Source organism: Oncorhynchus gorbuscha, linkage group LG12, assembly GCF_021184085.1.
Source record: "Oncorhynchus gorbuscha isolate QuinsamMale2020 ecotype Even-year linkage group LG12, OgorEven_v1.0, whole genome shotgun sequence".
Lineage (NCBI taxonomy): Eukaryota > Metazoa > Chordata > Actinopteri > Salmoniformes > Salmonidae > Oncorhynchus > Oncorhynchus gorbuscha.
In genome coordinates this window covers 15,303,116-15,321,814 of record NC_060184.1, presented here as the reverse complement: position 1 = coordinate 15,321,814, position 18,699 = coordinate 15,303,116, and the positions used below count along the sequence as shown (strand labels likewise).

Here is an 18,699-nt window from a genome sequence, read left to right as displayed (position 1 = left end):
CTAGTTTGTTGTTGATGTGGACACCGAGGAACTTGAAGCTCTCAACCTACTCCAAGACAGCCCCGTCGATGAGAATGGGGGCGTGCTCGGTCCTCCTTTTCCTGTAGTCCACAATCCTCTCCTTAGTCTTGGCTATGTTGAGGGATAGGTTGTTATTCTGGCACCACATGGCCAGGTCTCTGACCTCCTCCCTATAGGCTGTCTTGTCGTTGTCTGTAATCAGGCCTACCACTGTTGTGTTGTGTTGTTGTATTACAAGCACACCTGATTCAACTGCTCAATTTATCCTCAAGCCCTTGGTTTGTTTAATCAGGTGTGCTGCTGATACTTCAATTGTGGAACTGGCTGGGGGTACTCGAGAATACGTTTGGAAAACACTGTCCTAATACACTGTTCTACTCAGTTGCTACTTACAATTTGTTACTGGCTGTAAGCTACTGTATAAGTTTCCAATACCTTTCCATTTAAGGTCACGGGAGGAGAAACTTTACAGAGGAACCAAATGTTATCCCAAAGACAGTCATTTGATTACTGTGAGCGTAGCTGGACAGACAGACAACAAAAGGCTGACATTGTCAATCAATGGCTACTTACACTAAAACATTCTAATATCTACGACACAAATCCAAAGGAAAGTTTGAGATACGGGTTTAATATTTTAAATGCTCTGTACTGTACTTTCAGGTACAATGTAGTTACGTTCCATGAAGGACAGTTTATAGAGGACATTACCTGCCAAAAACTATTGTAAGGTATCAAAAAACTCCCCCTCCATCAAATCAATCAAATGTTTTTATTTTTCCCAGAAAATAATATAACGAATGGTGTACTTTACTGACTTTTTGCGTTTTCTATACATATCTTGTTTCTGTGACGGCACTCTCTTAATATCACATTTCCACTCAAAGGATTAGCACATAAATCATATCGCTAGCTATACCTGTCCAGGAGTCACTAAGAGAGTGTGTGTGTGTGTGTGTGTGTGTGTGTGTGTGTGTGTGTGTGTGTGTGTGTGTGTGTGTGTGTGTGTGTGTGTGTGTGTGTGTGTGTGTGTGTGTGTGTGTGTGTGTGTGTGTGTGTGTGTGTGTGTGTGTGTGTGTGTGTGTGTGTGTGTGTGTGTGTGTGTGTGTGTGTGTGTGTGTGTGTAAGCTCTGGGTAGACGAGCGACCCATAATTCAATATTCTGGGGCCATGAGATTATATCTGTTTTTTTCATTCAGAAAACGCCACATGGAAAACCAAGTTCTTAAATGGGATTAAACAAACTGAACTGGATGGCTAGAAAATGATACAATATTATGGTGATTTGCCTGACTGCAGTTGATGAATTGTATTTACTTATCCCTTGAACAAACTTGAATTTGTAAATGTCTCAGAGAGATTTCGATCCTATTTTGTCTAGTTTAAAGCTGATCAGATCCCGCTAGCTCATAGTCTTATGAATGAATATGGTAATTTTTTTGTTTAACAAGGTAATCAAGAACTCATTCTTTGTTGAAAGAAAAAACACAACAGACAGACATTCTGCTAACATGCCAGCTGATCATGAGCACATTCTCCAGATATACTCAGTTTCACACGTGTCTCTCGGCAGAACGAGCTTTCGCAGCCCAAAATAGTCTAGTCTGCATCATTTCATTATTTTTTTCGCTCTCCACTGTACTGAAAATGTGACACTGAAAATCCATTAAATATTTTGACAAATCAGATACTGAGGTGACAAGGATTAATTTCCTTTAAGCTCTCAGTGGGTTACATGAGAGGTGTGTCATTTTGACCCTCCATGGTGTGAATGTGTTTTCATCTATTTGACGATGGCCCTTTACTGCCATGCCAGGGCTATGCCAGGGCTATGCCAGGGCTATGCCAGGGCTATGCCAGGGCTATGCCAGGCTTGTTGCTGGTACAGTATTAGGAGTGGGTACTGCCTGATCTCTGACTGGTTCTTCTCCAGCCTAGTGCCACTGACACTCAGAGCTCCTGAGGCCTTGTCACTTTTAATCTTCGTGTGCCTTGATCATTAGCAAAAGGGGGCAGTGCCTCACTGGAGAGCACAGCATCAGGTTAAGCAAGGTTATTTGTTATGTTTTTCATTTGACTTTATGTAAGGGCTTGAGGAAGCAAGGGCTAGGAGGCCACTATTGGCTCATCATAATACAGCTGATAATATAATGCTCACTCATCATGCCTCAGCAAGTACTCACGGTTATCATTTTATTTTCTGAAATGAGGATAAGTGCCTTGTCAACTTTTGGAGGGAGTGTTGTGATTCAGGATGAAAGAGGAAGGTACAGCTAATGGGGTGAGGTGCTGGCATCGAAATGGAACCGCTGAAAGTGTTTTTTTTTACATTTAAAGTCTTGAAAGGATAGATTAGAGAAAATGACATATTTAGATAGCCCTACATTGAAAGCAGTCTAGGAACAAAGAGTGACTGCAATCCCGACTTTGTTTTTCTAAACAAACCACTATTATTAACATTTTCGGGCCCCAGAAAATGTTTGATCTGCATACTCCATCAATATAATGACTTGGAACCAAGAATGAAAAGCTAAATAATTGGTATAGTTTACATAACACATGTAACAAAAGCAATGTATGGATAGAGGTTATCATACGTCATACCTAAACATTCCTAAACAGTCCTCATTGTCAGTCCTCAGCAGACCACCTGCTTTCTCTTGGACCCAGTCCCTCTTTCTCATCTCTCAACAGATGACTAGATTGTCATGGATCAACAGCAGCATCTCTCTGATTGGCAGAAGTCTCTTAACATAATGAGCCGTCTTGTGATCAAAAGGATACCAGTTACTCCTGCACACTGGACCTAAAGCATACAGCCATCTGAGCATGATGTTTTCAGCCATGTACATTACAGTTAACATATACAGCATAGAACATATGCACAGTGCAAGACTACCATAGAAATGGACCTTGCATGTAAAAACAAAATGCAGGATGGAAGAGTTGGTCTCTATCCATGAGTTAAAGTGAAATGAGCAACAGAGTAGATTATTACTGTATATTATTAATGCATATTATTATATTATTACTCCAGCATATTCAGAACAAGAATTGAAATTCAGCTCATGACTTGAAACAATCCCATTATCCTCTATGATGATAAATGAACACGGTGACACTTATGTATGAATAAACGTGGAGTGTATTTACATGGCTAATTAGTTTGTTCTGTATGCTAATTGTTACTAAGACTAAACAAAAGGTCAAAGGTGAGGGGATAGGGGTTTGATAATTTCCTTGAATCAGCGTCACTGAATTAAAAGCAGCACATTGGAGATGTTTTGATCTTACATTTATTATGAACCATTTACTGTCTCTGCATATAATGTACCACAGAAAAGGCCTTACCCACAATAAAAAACACTGTCCTAATTAAACAAATGCAAATGACTTCCACATTTTGCTGAGCATGAAATTACTGCTATATCAAAGGGATAGGCAGAGCAGAGACAGCTGCCCAGGGAGAATTACCCAGGGAGTCTGTGGCCTGGAATCACCTTGTTTTTGTAAATTATTCTATCACACAGCCATAGCTCCTTTATATCATAGGCACAGTCGCAGGTGAGCCCTGCCATCTATTGTAACACAATACACGGGGGGGTAAAAAGAAACAAAGCACCAGCTCTGCTTTCGACACCGCTGCTATCTGCTATGTTCAGTTTGTTCCTAGCCTCATGGATGGATGGATGCTCTATAGGCCCAAGTTGCTTATAGGCAGTCAATAGTGTTCATTCAGTCAGTGTTCAGCCAGCCAGTGTGAAGTGATGTGGGAATGACAGCCTGGCATGGCTCTGTGATGCCAGCGGGGGCTTATGATGTGCCCCCAGACTTGATCAAAACCGTCCCAGTGCCAAGAGGCCCCAGCTCTCTCCCTGGCTCTCTCCCCAGCTCTCTCCCTGGCTCTCTCCCCGGCTCTCTCTCCGGCTCTCTCTCCGGCTCTCTCCCCGGCTCTCTCCCCTGCTCTCTCCCAGGCTCTCTCCCCGGCTCTCTCCCCGGCTCTCTCCCAGGCTCTCTCCCCGGCTCTCTCCCAGGCTCTCTCCCCTGCTCTCTCCCCGGCTCTCTCCCCGGCTCTCTCCCCTGCTCTCTCCCAGGCTCTCTCCCAGGCTCTCTCCCCAGCTCTCTCTCCCCAGCTCTCTCCCCAGCTCTCTCCCCAGCTCTCTACCCGGCTCTCTCCCCGGCTCTCTCCCCAGCTCTCTCTCCCCGGCTCTCTCCCCGGCTCTCTCCCCGGCTCTCTCCCCGGCTCTCTCCCCGGCTCTCTCCCCGGCTCTCTCCCCGGCTCTCTCCCCGGCTCTCTCCCCAGCTCTCTCCCCGGCTCTCTCCGGCTCTTCTGAGACTCGCAGAGTGCTTTCCAACTGGCTGCGTATTTATTCTCCCCTTGTGGGATTCCTTCCATCGAAACAATCTTTCCCAGGAGATGAGTGGACACCACCTCCCCCTCTCTTAGTATCGTCAGAGTGAAGACTCATTCCTACTAGCAACCTTACTTAGACTTACTCCTTTCCTGTCTTCTCTCCCTTCCCCACTTCAGACAGGCATTTATACTGAGTTACTAGTAACATGCTGGAATCAATCTTTCTCAGGAGGTGGATACTGAATATTTCCAATGGTGGAAACACATACTTATCTTTAGCAGGTTAATACTATGTCAGGATGATTTAATAAAGGAGTTCTTAGAAATGCGTCTTTAAGGGGGAGCGGAACAGAGATTTACTCAAGAGAGCAAGACACTCCCCCTGTTATTTGGGGGGGGTTTCACAGATGTATGGTTCTATCACAGAATTCTTCTGTGTTCCGTGGAGAGGTCACTGAAACCTTTTCCATGAACATCCTTAGATGTTCTCTCAGAGGCATTTACAAAGGACCACATGTGCCATTTTCCTTTTTCCTCCAAACTCTTGAACCTTATTGCTTATAGGCAGTCAATAGTGTTCATTCAGTCAGTGTTCAGCCAGCCAGTGTTGAAGTGATGTGGGAATGACAGCCTGGCATGGCTCTGTGATGCCAGCGGGGGCTTATGATGTTATGATATTGAACAAAAATATAAAGGCAACATGTAAAGGGTTGGTCCCATGTTTCATGAGCTGAAGTAAAAGATCCCAGAAATGTTCCATATGCACAAAAAGCTTATTTTTCTCAAATGTTGTGCACACATTTGTTTACCTCCCTGTTAGTGAGCATTTCTCTTTTGCCAATATAATCCATCCACCTGATTGCAGGAATCTCCACCAGAGCTGTTGCCAGAGAATTGCGTAATTTTAGAGAATTTGTGGTCTCAGGCCTCACAACCGCAGACCACGTGTAACCAGCCACCCCGGGACTTCCACATCCGGCTTCTTCACCTGCGGGATCATCTGAGACCAGCCACCCGGACAGCTGATGAAACTGGAGTATTCCTGTCTTATAATAAAACTTTTTGGTGGGGAAAAACTCATTCTGATTGGCTGGGCCTGGTGCCCCAGTGGTTGGACCTGGTTCCCAAGTGCGGCAGGTAGCCTAGTGGTTAGGGCATTGGGCAGTAACCAAAAGGTTGCTAGATCAAATGCCGGAGCTGACAAGGTTAAATCTGTCGTTGAACAAGGCAGTTAACCCACTGTTCCTAGGCCGTCATTGTAAATAAGAATTTGTTCTTAACTGGCTGCCAGTTAAATAAAGGTTCAATCTTTTGTTTTTGAAGTGGCTAGGCCTATTCCCTCCAATGCCTACGCATGGCTGTGCCCCATTGGCTGGGCCTATTCCCTCCCATGCCTACGCATGGCTGTGCCCCATTGGCTGGGCCTATTCCCTCCCATGCCTACGCATGGCTGTGCCCCATTGGCTGGGCCTATTCCCTCCAATGCCTACGCATGGCTGTGCCCCATTGGCTGGGCCTATTCCCTCCCATGCCTACGCATGGCTGTGCCCCATTGGCTGGGCCTATTCCCTCCCATGCCTACGCATGGCTGTGCCCCATTGGCTGGGCCTATTCCCTCCCATGCCTACGCATGGCTGTGCCCCATTGGCTGGGCCTATTCCCTCCCATGCCTACGCATGGCTGTGCCCCATTGGCTGGGCCTATTCCCTCCCGTGCCTACGCATGGCTATGCCCCATTGGCTGGGCCTATTCCCTCCCATGCCTACGCATGGCTGTGCCCCATTGGCTGGGCCTATTCCCTCCCATGCCTAGGCATGGCTGTGCCCCATTGGCTGGGCCTATTCCCTCCAATGCCTACGCATGGCTGTGCCCCATTGGCTGGGCCTATTCCCTCCAATGCCTACGCATGGCTGTGCCCCATTGGCTGGGCCTATTCCCTCCAATGCCTACGCATGGCTGTGCCCCATTGGCTGGGCCTATTCCCTCCCATGCCTACGCATGGCTGTGCCCCATTGGCTGGGCCTATTCCCTCCAATGCCTACGCATGGCTGTGCCCCATTGGCTGGGCCTATTCCCTCCCATGCCTACGCATGGCTGTGCCCCATTGGCTGGGCCTATTCCCTCCCATGCCTACGCATGGCTGTGCCCCATTGGCTGGGCCTATTCCCTCCCATGGCTGTGCCCCATTGGCTGGGCCTATTCCCTCCAATGCCTACGCATGGCTGTGCCCAATCATGTGAAATCCATAGATTAGGGCCTAATGAATTTATTTCAATTGACTGATTTCCTTATATATGAAAATATGAACTGTAACTCCGTAAAATCGTTGAAATTGTTGTATGTTGCATTTATATTCAGTATAGATTCCACTGGTCCACATGTACATACAGTGCCTTCGAAAGGTATTCAGACCCATTGACTTTTTCCAAATGTTATTACATTACAGCCTTATTCTAAAATGTATTGAATTTTTTTCCCCTCATCAATCTACACACAATACCCCATAATGACAACGCAAAAACTGATATATATATATATATATATATTAACATAAGTATTCAGACCCTTTACTAAGTACTTTGTGGAAGCACCTTCTGCAGAGATTACAGCATGGAGTCTTCTTGGGTATGACGCTACATGCTTGGCACACCTGTATTTGAGGAGTTTCTCAAATTCTTCTTTGCAGATCCTTTATCAGGTTGGATGGGGAGTGTTGCTGCACAGCTATTTTCAGGTCTCTCCAGAGATGTTTGATCAGGTTCAAGTCTGGGCTCTGGCTGGCCCACTCAAGGACATTTAGAGACTTGATCGGCTATGAAAAGCCAATTGACATTTACTCCTGAGGTGCTGACCTGTTGCACCCTCGACAACCACTGTGATTATTATTATTGGACCCTGCTGGTCATCTATGAACATTTGAACATCTTGGCCATTTTCTATTTTCTGTTATAATCTCCACCCGGCACAGCCAGAAGAGGACTGGCCACCCATCAGAGCCTGGTTCCTCTCTAGGTTTCTTCCTAGGTTCTGGCGTTTCTGGGGAGTTTTTCCTTGCCACCGTGCTTCTACACCTGCATTGCTTGCTGTTTGGGGTTTTAGGCTGGGTTTCTGTACAGCACTTTTGAGATATCAGCTGACGTAAGAAGGGCTTTACAAAATAAATACATTTGATTTGATTTGCCCCAAAGCTACTCTTGCTTTGTCTTGGCTGTGTGGTTAGGGTCGTTGTCCTGTTGGAAGGTGAACCTTCGCCCCAGTCGGAGGTCCTGAACGCTCTGGAGCAGGTTTTCATCAAGGAGCTCTCTGTACTTTGCTCCGTTCATCTTTGCCTCGATCCTAACTAATCTCCCAGTCCCTGCCGCTGAAAAACATTCCCACAGCATGATGCTGCGACCACCATGCTTCACCATAGGGATGGTGCTAGGCTTCCACCAGACGTGACGCTTGGCATTCAGACCAAAGTGTACAACAAATGAAGGACACCTGCTCTTTCCATGACCAAGTAAATGCTATGATCCCTTATTGATGTTACTTGTTAAAACCACTTCAATCAGTGTAGATAAAGGAGGGACATGTTAAAAAGGGACTTTTAAGCCTTGAAACAATTGAGACATTGATTGTGTATGTGTGTCCTTCAGTGGGTGAATTGTCAAGACAAAATATTGAATTGCCTTTGAACTGGGTATGGTTGTGATGTGGTGAGGTTGGACCCAGGTACAGAGAAGAGACCAGACAAGGAATCCGTGGTTAAAGATAAGCATGAATACTTTACTGATGAACAGTAGCCACAGGATCACAGTACCATGGGAAAAACAACACACACTTCATCTCAAAAACTCACTCAGGAAACAAACAAACACAGTAAACAAAGCTTTTGCAAAGGAAACCAGAACACACACCTTTTTTAACAGGTAAATCATAATGAGTAGTAGGACACACCTGAGTGTCAATTCATGTCTCAAGGATGGTCTCTGTTGACAGGTGGAACCATGACAATGGTAGAAGGTGCCAGGCACACTGGTTTGTGTCAAGAACTGCAACGCTGCTGGGTTTTCCCGTGCGTTCCCGTGTGTATCCAGAATGGTCAATCACCCAAAGGACTTCCAGCCAACTTGACAACTGTGGGAAGCATTGCAGTGAATGTTTTCTTGTTTTCTTGCCTCACATCATTATTTGGAAATGGTATATTGATGATATTTTTGTTCTATGGAGGGGTGATGCAAAACAGCTCCAGGCATTCCATGTTTTTCTTAACTCTTGTTCTGAGCATCTAAGATTTACTATGCAAGCTGACACAGGTCAAATCAGTTTCTTTCATCTTCTGAGTTTATGGAGTTCTATACATTTATCTTTACAGGAAACCTACTGATCTTAACAGTTTGTTCAGGGCTGATAGCTGTCACCCGATTCCCTTGAAAAACAGTGTTTCCTACAGCCAATTCTGTAGAGTCAAAAGAATTAGCAAAAACAATCAGATTTCGACAGAAATCTGGCTGAGACGCAAAGAAAATTCAAGGAGAGGGGATACAAAAATGGTCAGATTAATACTGCCATTGAGAAAATCCTAAACAAACCGAGACATGATCTTTTTCAAGGACAGTCTCACAAAAAGAAACATTCTTGCGTTCTAACTACCTGCTATTCAAAGTGCTCTGAACAAATTAAGGGAATCATTCACAAACATTGGCATATTCTAAGATCGAATGACAGTATCAGTAATGTGTTTTCGGACCCTCCCTTGGTCGTATTCTTGTGGGGCAAAAATCTCAGAGATCAATTGGTAAACTCTGATTTAACACCCCAAGATATCCCTGCACAATATCTATTTGTGCCCCTACTGGATGGAAACTACAAGTGTAAAACTTAAAGTGTAATGGCTGTGCTCAATGCAATGGCACTTGTACATTTACAGTTGAAGTCATAAGTTTACATACACCTTAGCCAAATACATTTAAACTCAACTTTTCACAATTCCTGACATTTAATCCTAGTAAAAATGCCCTGTCTTAGGTCAGTTAGGATCACAACTTTATTTTAAGAATGTGAAATGTCAGAATAATAGTAGAGAGAATGATTTATTTCAGCTTTCATTTCTTTCATCACATTCCCAGTAGGTCAAAAGTTTACATACAGTCAATTAGTATTTGGAAGCATTGCCTTTAAATTGTTTATCTTTTGTCAAACATTTCAGGTAGTCTTCCACAAGCTTCCCACAATAAATTGGGTGAATTTTGGCCAGTTCCTCCTGACAGAGCTGGTGTAACTGAGTCAGGTTTGTAGGCTTCCTTGCTCGCACACACTTTTTCAGTTCTGCCAAAAACAATTATATGGGATTGAGGTCAGGGCTTTGTGATGACTACTCCAATACCTTGACTTTGTTGTCCTTAAGCCATTTTGCCACAACTTTGGAAGTATGCTTGGGGTCAATGTCCATTTGGAAGACCCATTTACGACCAAGCTTCAACTTCCTGACTGATGTCTTGAAATTTTGTTTCAATATATCCACATAATTTTCCTACCTCATGATGCCATCTATTTTGTGAAGTGCACCAGTCCCTCCTGCAGCAAAGCACCCCCACAATATGATGCTGCCACCCCCATGCTTCACGGTTGGGATGGTGTTCTTCGGCTTGCAAGCATCCATCCCCCTTTTTCCTCCAAACATAATGATGGTCATCATGGCCAAACAGTTCTATTTTGTTTCATCAGACCAGAGGACATTTCTCCAAAAAGTACGACCTTTGTCCCCATGACTTTGTCTCCTTGCTGAGCAGCCTTTCATGTTATGTTGATATAGGACTTGTTTTACGGTGGATATAGATTATTTTGTACTGGTTTCCTCCAGCATCTTCACAAGTTCCTTTGCTGTTGTTCTGGGATTGATTTTGCACTTTTCGCACCAAAGTACGTTCATCTCGGAGCCAGAACGCGTCTCCTTCCTGAGCAGTATGACAGCTGCGTGGTCCCATGGTGTTTATACTTGCATACTATTGTTCGTACAGATGAATGTGGTACCTTCACGTGTTTGGAAATTGCTCCCAACGATGAACCAGACTTGTGGAGGTCTACAAATTTCTTTCTGAGGTCTTGGCTGATTTCTTTTGATTTTCCCATGATGTCAAGCAAAGATGCACCGAGTTTGAAGGTAGGCCTTGAAATACATCCACAGGTACACCTCCACTTGACTCAAATGATGTCAATCAGAAGCTTCTAAAGCCATGACATCGTTTTCTGGAATTTTCAGAGCTTTTTAAAGGCACAGTCAACTTAGTGTATGTAAACTTCTGACCCACTGGAATTGTGATATAGTAAATTATAAGTGAAATAATCTGTCTGTAAACAATTGTTGGAAAAATGACTTGTGTCATGCACATAGTAGATGTCCTAACCGACTTTCCAGAACTATAGCTTGTTGACAAGAAATGATTGGAGTGTTTGAAAAACGAGTTTTAATGACTCCAACCTAAGTGTATGTAAACTTCCGACTTCAAATGTAGATCCTTCAAACATCCCCAAACAGGGAAACAGATCCTAATTAAAGGTGTTATCACATGCTCCGCTAAGGCAGTTATTTATCTTATAACTTGTCCTTGTGGTAAAAATTATGTGGGTAAAACAAAGTGTGAATTGAAAGTACAAATCTAGGAGCATCGTAGCACCATTAGGTGCAAAAACTCAACTTCTCCAGTTGCGGCCCACTTTTTAGAAGCAAACCACTCTATTTCGTCCCTACGTTATATCGGCATCTAACATGTTATTTTTATATCTGAGAAATAACCAATAATATCAGGCCACACCCGGCCATGATTACAGACACCTGTGTGTGTCCTTTGACACTATATAAACTAGTCACCCCGCAGTGTTTGCTATTATACCCTGATGAAGACAGCTTGTCTGTCGAAACGTTGGATATTAGGTTATTCAATTATTGCATCTGAGCTCCTAGAGTGTGCGGCTCTCCTTTAATTTTTCAAGTGTTCTACTCCGCTAGCCAGCACCTCACCTAAATAGATGTGTGAGTCAACATGGGCCAGCATCCCTATGGAACGCTTTCAAACACCTTGTAGAGTCCGTGCAACAATTCCAAAGATTTACTGAGTTACAGTTCATATAAGGAAATCAGTCAATTGAAATAAATTCATCAGGCCTTAATCTATGGATTCCACATGATTGGGAATACAGACTTGCATCAATTGTTCTCAGATAAAAAGGTATCTGGTGTGACCACCATTTGCCTCATGGACTGCAACATATCTCCCTCGCATAGAGTTAATCAGGCTGTTGATTGTGGTATATGGAATGTTTTCCCAGTCCTCTTCAATGGCTCTGCGAAGTTGCTAGATATTGGCTAGAACTGAAACACGCTGTCATACACATCAATCCATAGCTTCCCAAACATGCTCAAAAGGTGACATGTCTGGTGAATATACAGGCCATGGAAGAACTGGGACATTTTCAGCTTCCAGGAATTGCGTACAGATTCTTGTGACATGCTAAAACATGAGGTGATGGCGGTGGATGAACGGCATGAATGGGCCTAAGGATCTCTTCACGGTATCACTGTGCATTTAAATGGCCATTGATAAAATGCAATTGTGTTCGTTATCTGTAGGTTTTGCCTGCCCATACGATAACCCCACCGCCACCATGGGACACTCTGTTCACAACACTGACATTAGCAAACCGCTCACCCACACACCGCTATACAACGCTGTCTGCCATCTGCCCGGTACAGTTGAAACCATGATTCTCCAGTGTGCCAGTGGATTATCGAAGGTGAAAATTTGCCCATTGAAGTCGGTTAGAATGCCGAACTGCAGTCAGGTCAAGACTCTGGTGAGAACGACGAGCACGCAGATGAGCTTCCCTGAGACGTTTCTGACAGTTTGTGAAATTCTTCAATTGCGCAAACCCACAGTTTTATCAGCTGCCCGGGTGGCTCGTCTCAGACGATCCTGCAGATGAAGAAGCCGGATGTGGAGGTCCCGGACTGGCATGGTTAAAGGTGGTCTGCGGTTGTGAGGCCGGTTGGATGTACACTACTGTTCAAAAGTTTGCGGTCACTGAGAAATATCCTTATTTTTTAAAGAAAAGCTCATTTTTGTGTACTTGTCCTCTTGCTCAGTTCTACACCGGGTCCACCCACTCCTCTTTCTATTCTGGTAAGAGCCAGTTTGCGCTGTTCTGTGACGGGAGTAGCACACAGCGTTGTACGAGATCTTACATTTCTTGGAAATTTCTCGCATGGAATAGCCTTCATTTCTTAGAACAAGAATAGGCTGACGATTTCAGAAGAAAGTCCTTTGTTTCTAGTCATTGTGAGCCTGTAATCGAACCCACAAATGCTGATGCTCCAGATACACAACTAGTCTAAAGAAGGCCAGTTTGATTGCTTCTTTAATCATGACAACAGTTTTCAGCTGTACTAACATAAATTCAAAATGGTTTTCTAATGAACAATTAGCCTTTTTAAATGATAAACTTGGATTAGCTAACACAACGTTCCATTGGAACACAAGAGTGATGGTTGCTGATAATGTGCCTCTGTACGCCTATGTAGATTCCATTAAAAATCAGTCGTTTACAGCTACAATAGTCCTTTACAACATTAACAATGTCTACACTGTATTTCTGATCAATTTAATGTTATTTTATTTTAATGGACCAAAAAATGGATGTTCTTTGAAAAACAAGGACATTTCTAAGGGACCCAAACTTTTGAACAGTAGTGTACTGGTAAATTCTCTAAAACAACATTGGATGCGGCTTAAGGTAGAGATGACAGCGCTGGTGGACATTCCTGCAGTCAGCATGCCAATTGGATGCTCTCTCAAAACTTGAGGCATCTGTGGCATTGTGTTGTATGACAAAACTCCACATTTTAGAGTGGCTTTTTATTGTACCCAGCACAAGGTGCACCTGTGTAATGATCATGCTCTTTAATCAGCTTCTTGATATGCCACACCTGTCAGGTGGATGGATTATATTGGTAAAGGAGAAATGTTCACTAAGAGGGATGTAAACACATTTTAGCAAAACATTTGACATCAACTTTTTGTGCATATGGAAAATGTCTGGGATCTATATTTCACCTGATGAAACATGGGACCAACACTTTACATGTTGCGTTTATATTTTTGTTCAGCATATATATCAACACTGCTCATACATATACTAACTAATTAAAGTTGTGAAATGTGAGACATTTTGCATCATGTGATGTTTCTTTCATCAGTGCATAAAAATAATAAAGATAAAAAATATACTTTTATTATATTATATCTTCATTTATTTATTTTTGCTTGGTCCTGACCGCAATAAGTCCATATAAAGAGACTGTGGCTTTACCAACAAAATAAATATTACAATTGGAATCAGTAATGCTGAAACTGCTACATCCATTTGCAAAGAAATTAACAAAGAAATGACTTCATACAATAGGTTAGGTTTAGATTTATATCCCTCTGATATCATTTCACATCATTGCATGTACAATAGAAGAGCAGAGTGTGTAATGCACAGGTTTTCACCACCATGCTGGATGCTCTTCTCCTCCGTTTCCTAAACACTAACAAATGTGCCTTGGGGCTTTGTGTCCAGGTTATGGGGTTTCACTAAAGTTGTAGCTGTGTGTCTACGTCTTCTGTGATATGGTTCGGTGTGACTACACACAGGGTCATGGCTGTGTTATTGTTTGTGGGGTCATGACTGCGTTATTGTGTGAGTGAGAGAGGTCATGACTGTGTTATTGTTTGTGGGGTCATGACTATGTTATTGTGTGTGGGGTCATGACTGCATTATTGTGTGCGGGGTCATGACTGCGTTATTGTGTGTGGGGTCATGACTGCGTTATTGTGTGTGGGATCATGACTGCGTTATTATGTGTGGGGTCATGACTGCGTTATTGTGTGTGGGATCATGACTGCGTTATTATGTGAGTGTGAGGGGTCATGGCTGTGTTATTGTTTGTGGGGTCATGACTGCGTTATTGTGTGAGTGAGAGAGGTCATGACTGTGTTATTGTTTGTGGGGTCATGACTGCGTTATTGTGTGAATGTGAGGGTTCATGACTGCGTTATTGTGTGAGTGAGTGGGGTCATGACTGTGTTATTGTGTGTGGGGTCATGACTGCGTTATTGTGTGCGGGGTCATGACTGCGTTATTGTGTGCGGGGTCATGACTGCGTTATTGTGTGTGGGGTCATGACTGCGTCATTGTGTGTGGGATCATGACTGCGTTATTGTGTGAGTGAGAGAGGTCATGACTGTGTTATTGTTTGTGGGGTCATGACTGCGTTATTGTGTGAATGTGAGGGTTCATGACTGCGTTATTGTGTGAGTGAGTGGGGTCATGACTGTGTTATTGTGTGAGTGAGAGGGGTCATGACTGTGTTATTGTGTGAGTGTGAGGGGTCATGACTGTGTTATTGTGTGAGTGTGTGGAGTCATGACTGTGTTATTGTGTGAGTGTGTGGAGTCATGACTGTGTTATTGTGTGAGTGTGAAGGGTCATGACTGTGTTATTGTGTGAGTGTGAGGGGTCATGACTGAGCTGTGAGGGGAACGGCACCTCAGTACCTCCAGGCTCTGATCAGGCCCTACACCCAAACAAGGGCACTGCGTTCATCCACCTCTGGCCTGCTCGCCTCCCTACCACTGAGGAAGTACAGCTCCCGCTCAGCCCAGTCAAAACTGTTCGCTGCCCTGGCCCCCCAATGGTGGAACAAACTCCCTCACGACGCCAGGACAGCGGAGTCAATCACCACCTTCCGGAGACACCTGAAACCCCACCTCTTTAAGGAATACCTAGGATAGGTTAAGTAATCCCTCTCACCCCACCCCCCCTAAGTTTTAGATGCACTATTGTTAAGTGACTGTCCCACTGGATGTCATAAGGTGAATGCACCAATTTGTAAGTCGCTCTGGATAAGAGCGTCTGCTAAATGACTTAAATGTAATGTAATGTTATTGTGTGAGTGTGAGGGGTCATGACTGTGTTATTGTGTGAGTGTGTGGAGTCATGACTGTGTTATTGTGTGAGTGTGAGGGGTCATGACTGTGTTATTGTGTGAGTGTGAGGGGTCATGACTGTGTTATTGTGTGAGTGTGAGGGGTCATGACTGTGTTATTGTGTGAGTGTGAGGGGTCATGACTGTGTTACTGTGTGAGTGAGAGGGGTCATGACAGTGTGTCATTGTGTTAGTGAGAGGGGTCATGATGACTGCGTCTCATTGTGTTAGTGAGAGGGGTCATGATGACTGCGTGTCATTGTGTTAGTGAGAGGGGTCATGATGACTGCGTGTCATTGTGTCAGTGAGAGGGGTCATGATGACTATGTGTCATTGTGTCAGTGAGAGGGGTCATGACTGTGTGTCATTGTGTGACTACAGTATACAATACACAATATAGTAGAGTGGATGAGAGGCCAGCTAAACACTACAGCTCTGGTGTTGCCATCAATATTTAATGGCGGAGTGAAAAGCCAAACACTGTGTCATTGCCAGCCCGGTGGGCTCACAATTACAGCATGACGTTTTAGCCCCCCGGATCGGGTTTGCATCCAATTAGTCCTCTACATGTGGTAGGGTTACCACCACCACCCTGGGTCACCAGCTACAACTGGCCCAAGTAGCTCCATACAGAGCGAAGGCTGAGGTGGAAGTGAGGACATGGGACAGGCTGGGGGTGAGGGTGATGGTAGGGAGGGGGGGTTTGAGAGTGAGGCGGGGAATAAAAGTGAGGGTGAGGTATAAGGGTAGCAAAGGGTGATGATAGGGGTGAGCTTGTGTGTTTATTTGAGAGAATGTGAGTGAGTTAGTGAGGTTGATGGATAACAGATGATAGTGGGAAATGTGGGTGTGAGGGATGAGTGAGGGATGAGGGAGAGTGAAGGACGAGGGAGAGTGAAGGACGAGGGTGAGTGAGGGATGAGTGTGAGTGGGGGATGAGGGTGAGTGTATTTTCCTAATCATGTAGGCTACATTTGTCTTTAGGCAGTAAAAACAAATCACCCGCAGAAAACAAATACTGTAGCAAGACCCCTAATGGTTACACATGTCCAGTCATTTTCCAAAGATTGACTCCTTTTTATTCTTGATCTTGTGAAAAAGGAGACCAGACTATTCTCTTCTATTTCAAAAATGTTCCTATCCTTATGTCATTAGGGGTAATATCCAAAGGGGGGCAGTTGACATTAGTCTGTCTACTGAGCTTATAATACACCGGGCCTGGTTTTTACTAGCACTTTCAAATTTAAATATTATGATGAGATGATTTTGATGAACATACAAAATATTATACGTAGAGACTTTTAGAAGACCACCTTTTGGTTAGGCTGAGCCATTATTAGTCCAACGGCTCTTGAGAGGATTAGGACCTCAACCTGTTAACGATCATATTTGTTCTAGGGTTGTGACGGATTGCTTTGTAAGACATACTTCAAAGCTTTAGTGTTAGTGTTATGTTTTGTGAAGTCCATCCAAAAAGCAGCAATGTCATAACACGATTAAACACCACGTTTGCGATGATATCTCACTATTACACAGATAATAATAAAGTTTATCTTAACGAGTCCCAAACTTGCTGCGAACTCTCATGCAACCATTTAGAAATATACTGTAAATGCATTTTAAATGTATTTCTCTGTTTGCTTCAGACATGCCTCTGATAATAATAATAATAATAATGTGTTCTAATAGACTGAAGCAAATCATATTGATTGTCAACTAAAAATAGCATGAAACATGATGTCATCTTCAACAAGGTCGTAAAGGCAATAGTTTGAATAACTTACCGAACTTGCAAGGCGATGGAGCGTAGCCTATGCATAGCCTACCTAGGTTTTTGCTTTGATTTATGAAGCACAATCAAGTGCAACATATTCAGGTAAGATTTGCCTCACTGTTTAATAAATCTTACCTATGGTCGTGATCACAGTGATTGCGAAGTAAAATGATCCAGCGAATTTCCACTGTAACCCGGCTTTATGAGGCTTCAGCTGCAACACCACTTCCTCGAGTTCATCGAAGTTGAGTTTAGTGAGATTGTATTTGTTCCTAAGCTCTTGTTTTCTGTCGTACACTTTCTTCTTCTGAGTCGTCTCCTTCTTAGATTCCAAGGCATCGAAGACAGCCGCACCGACTAACAGGTAGATGAACGTGCAAATGATGAGCGCAAGGGTCCTCACGTTTTGTCTCTTCATGGTCAGGGTGAGTAGACGGACTCCAAAATTGTGAAAGCGAATCTTGAGGATGGGGAGCTCGGCTGGTTCATTGCGAGGCTGGCTCTATCAACAGGGACAGTGGCGCGCAGAAAGCTCTCTGATGACTTTATTTGCCAAAGCGCACATTGTCTCTCGGAGCTGTTCGTTTCAGCACCACCCCTTCCAACCGCCCTCCCACCGCGTGCTCGCCTGAATGCGTTCTCAGGTCTGTGCGTATGTATGTACAGTATGTCTGTATGCAGAAGAGAGTGGGAGGGAGGCTACTGTAGACGGCAAGTTTACGGTAATATCACCATTAGCTAAAATAGTGCTGCTGTTGGAAAATGCATTATAAGGAAAAACATATGTGTCACAATTATTCGTTTTATAATTTAGGCTAAGCAATAAGGCAACCCTCTCACATGCAACAAATTAATGCAGAACAGACAGCTAGTTACATGCTACTTAAGCCAATTCCCGCCACCCCAAATATTTATACTCAAAATGTTGACTTATGTATCTCTACATTTGTAGACAGTAGCTCAAAAGTTTTACTTACTTATCAAAACATTTCGAGATAGTATCTCACAATTTTGACTTGCCATACCTATCTCGAAATGTTGAGATAGTATCTCACAATTTTGACTTGCCATACCTATCTCAACATTTCGAGATAGGTAAGTCCAAATTGCAAGATATAAAAAGAATTCGAGATAAGTCAAAATTGCGAGATCCTATATCAAAATGTAATAATACTGACTGGAAATGACAAGATATTACACCTTACTTTCTTAATTTGTTCCATTGTGTGGTGATTACAGAGGTGGCATCCGAGAGTGGTGGGGGGGGGGATTTGTTTTCCTGGGAGCAGAGTTATTCCTGATCTGGTAGGCTAACTTAACAAGGTACAATTCTGGACCCTAGTTGTAGGGAATGACATCATTCGGGAAGTATTCAGATCCCTTGACTTTTTCTACATTTTGTTAAGCTACAGCCATGTAATACCTCATAATGACAAAGCAAAAATGTTTTTTTTAGAAGTGTTTGCAAATTTCTATTAAAAAAAAGGTATTCAGACCCTTTACTCAGTATTTTGTTGAAGCACCTTTGGCAGAGATTACAGC

General features: G+C 43.6%; 1 protein-coding gene across 1 annotated transcript in view; it reads right to left on the bottom strand.

Moving 5' to 3' along the window:
* The window catches only part of kcnk3a (potassium channel, subfamily K, member 3a), a 53,001-nt gene extending 35,339 nt beyond the window's left edge, over nucleotides 1–17,662 (bottom strand). Inside the window, exon 1 of the mRNA XM_046291210.1 lies at nucleotides 17,293–17,662. Coding sequence (XP_046147166.1) covers nucleotides 17,293–17,575 — 283 coding nt within the window. The 5' untranslated portion in view covers nucleotides 17,576–17,662. The remainder of the gene's footprint in view (nucleotides 1–17,292) is intronic.
* Nucleotides 17,663–18,699: the final 1,037 nt, after the last annotated feature.